The sequence below is a fragment of the Dendroctonus ponderosae genome, unplaced genomic scaffold, assembly GCF_020466585.1.
Source record: "Dendroctonus ponderosae isolate FM_Combo_2020 unplaced genomic scaffold, Dpon_F_20191213v2 Dpon_F_20191213_5, whole genome shotgun sequence".
In the NCBI taxonomy this organism is placed as follows: domain Eukaryota; kingdom Metazoa; phylum Arthropoda; class Insecta; order Coleoptera; family Curculionidae; genus Dendroctonus; species Dendroctonus ponderosae.
Genome location: NW_026018715.1, coordinates 15,641,683 through 15,644,017, shown reverse-complemented (window position 1 = coordinate 15,644,017; position 2,335 = coordinate 15,641,683). Strand labels below are relative to the sequence as shown.

At 56.5% G+C, this 2,335-nt stretch overlaps 3 protein-coding genes across 3 annotated transcripts in view; 1 reads left to right on the top strand and 2 right to left on the bottom strand.

The window, feature by feature from the left end:
• The window catches only part of LOC109539086 (PIH1 domain-containing protein 1), a 242,786-nt gene that overhangs the window by 14,845 nt on the left and 225,606 nt on the right, over positions 1–2,335 (top strand). The gene's annotated exons all lie outside the window — the stretch shown is intronic.
• The window catches only part of LOC109539065 (multidrug resistance-associated protein 1), a gene marked incomplete at its 5' end in the record, with an annotated part of 237,012 nt that overhangs the window by 12,964 nt on the left and 221,713 nt on the right, over positions 1–2,335 (bottom strand).
• On the bottom strand, positions 280–2,329 carry LOC109537019 (muscle-specific protein 300 kDa-like). The gene is made up of 2 exons (XM_019903531.2): positions 468–2,329; positions 280–375 (listed from the first exon to the last, which is right to left on the bottom strand). Exons 1-2 carry the CDS (start codon positions 2,291–2,293, stop codon positions 333–335), a joined length of 1,869 nt encoding a protein of 622 aa, XP_019759090.2. The 5' UTR covers positions 2,294–2,329; the 3' UTR covers positions 280–332.

Here is a 2,335-nt window from a genome sequence, read left to right as displayed (position 1 = left end):
TGAGAAACTTCGAATAAAGGCCATTTAGTTATCTCTGGAATGATGTAAAAACGAGCGTTCTTGCTCATTTTGCTTCCGAAAAACATGCAAAACGGCACGGAAAACAAGAAATTTTGCAATAATCTTTTTCCTAATTTAACCGACTTCGTATCTCTTAAGGCTTCGCAAATCCCCATCCGTCCTTATCTTCCGTCAATCCGCAATAAAAAACGCGAGGAGAAAAATTAGCGCGAACCACCCAACAGAAAGGCTGTGCAAACATGAAGTTGCTTGCTGAAGAACTCACCAACAGCATGCTGTGGGTACAAGAGTTAAAGAGGAAAAGAATCTACTTACTGTTGGCATAACAAGTTATAAGCATCGGGCACAGTAGTTCTGCAGAAAAGACAAAAACACCTGTTAGTAAAAACCACACCCTTCCACCAGCTACGCCACCTCCACTACCCCCTCTAACCACCAATCCGTACCTTAGCTCTCGTAGTTTCTGCTCCTTGTCCTTCGCTCTGATCAGCAATTGGTCGAAACTGGCCAGCAGGGCGGCGACCTTTTCGCTGCAGGCCTCCTCGCTGGTGGCGCTGCATTCGTTCACCAGAAGATCGTGCAGATGGTTGATCAGTTCGGTGCTCGCCTGACACTTGGCCGACATTTTCGCGATTTTCTTGCTGCTGGTGGGCAACTCTGAGGAGCCTGGCTGCGGAACGGCCGTGTTGATGAAGGCCTGCAGCTCGCTGATGTTCAGCTCGCATTCCCCAAGCGCTGCGTCCAGTTCGGCTGCGTAGGCGTCTTTTGCGCTAATCGAGGTCATGCGCTGCAACTGCGGCGGCAGCGTGTTCACTTGAACTGCCGTGTCCTGGACGAACTTCAACGTGTCCACCTGGACGCTTTCGTCGACGGTGATTTCAGTCTTAACAGTGGCGATCCTCCTAGTGATTTCTTTGCTCAGGGTCTGGTACTCGTCGATCATCTCCTGGATTTTCGCTATGTCCTCTTTTGGGCTCTTCTTCATTATCTGCAGCCCCAGCCGATCGGCTGCTTGCAGCACAGGCGTCTGAGCGGCCAGGTGGGCTTCCAGGGCTTGCAGCTGCTGCGCAGCTGCGCCGCCAGAGTCCAAGTGCTGCAGCTCCGTCAGCAAGCCGTCGATCCTACTCAGGGCGATCACCGCCTCTTCGTGGACGAGCGAGAAGTCCCTGAAGGGCGCCAGCTCGGCCTGCAGCCCTTTGAGGATGCTGCGGGCCTTGGGCAGGAGGGTTTGCCATCTGGCGATGCTCACGCGAGCAGTTGAGGTGAGTTCTTGAATGTTCTGGGGATCAGTGCCGGCGATCCGCACCAGCTTCGAGTAGGTTTGCTCGAGTATCTCAAAGGCTGGCTGGCGCGCCTCGATGTCTTTGACTGCCGACTCGATAGTGCAGACGGCTTGTTGCAGCTGCTCCTTGTCCAGCTGGGACGCGGGCCTGTCCAGCTCTTTGAGCTGTCGCTCCTTGGCCACCAGCCACTTGTCCTGGTCGTGGCTGAGCTTCAGCACCTCCTGCAGCAGCTTCCAGGCGAAAGTGAGCCGCTTCTTCCGCTCCACTGATTGGCCGCAAATGGCCTTCCACCGCTTCTCCAGGTTCCGGACGGCGTCTATTAAGCCATCGGCTGAGTACTGGGCCTTTAAGAGGTCGTCGTCGCCCAGCAGGAGGTCGCACAGGTTGAGCACCTCCGCGATGTTTCCGCTCTCGTTTTCAATGGACTTTTTCAGCTTCTCGTGCTCCTGCAGCTGGCGCTCGATGGTCTCCTTGGCGCCCGACTCGTAGACCAATGGGCTGGCCAGTTGGTGCTCGACTTGCGCGAGCCACGCTCTGATTTGCCGGACGCGCTCCTCCAACTGCCAGGTGGTCTGCATGAGCTCGTGGATCTTATTGGCCCGGCTCTTGCCCAGGTTGTCCAGCCTTTCCCAGCGCTCCTGCACGTCGTTGGTGCGGGCTTGGATGATCTGCTTGGCGGTCACGTCGGCGTATTCGTCGCCGCAGCAGTTCACCAGCTCAGTGCCCACTCGGACCAGCCAGTCGTACTCGCGCGCCTTCAAGCCCAGTTCCGCCTGCAGCTCCACCTCCAGCTTCCGCAGCAGTTCCCTGGGGTCCAGTCTAGGGCGCGTCTCCTGGCTCAGGCGCTTCTCCAGCTCGTCGGCCCAGCCGATGAAGCGAGCCTGTCTGGACTCGAACATCGATTTGATGCCCAAACGCTCCTCCAGCTGGTGGCAGATGGTGGCCAGCTGATGGTCCAGATCGCCGTGTTGATGCCACAGCAGCCACATTCTCTGGTTGACTGTCTTGATGTCGGTTGGACTGAGGCATTC

What these genes read in the sequence shown, in the direction of transcription:
- LOC109537019 (XM_019903531.2), bottom strand. Translation starts at nt 2,293, where the DNA reads ATGTGGCTGCTGTGGCATCAACACGGCGATCTGGACCATCAGCTGGCC. An exon ending in CAGAAACTACGAGAGCTAAG is followed by an intron (nt 376 to 467) that starts GTACGGATTGGT and finishes TCTTTTCTGCAG; the next exon opens with AACTACTGTGCCCGATGCTT.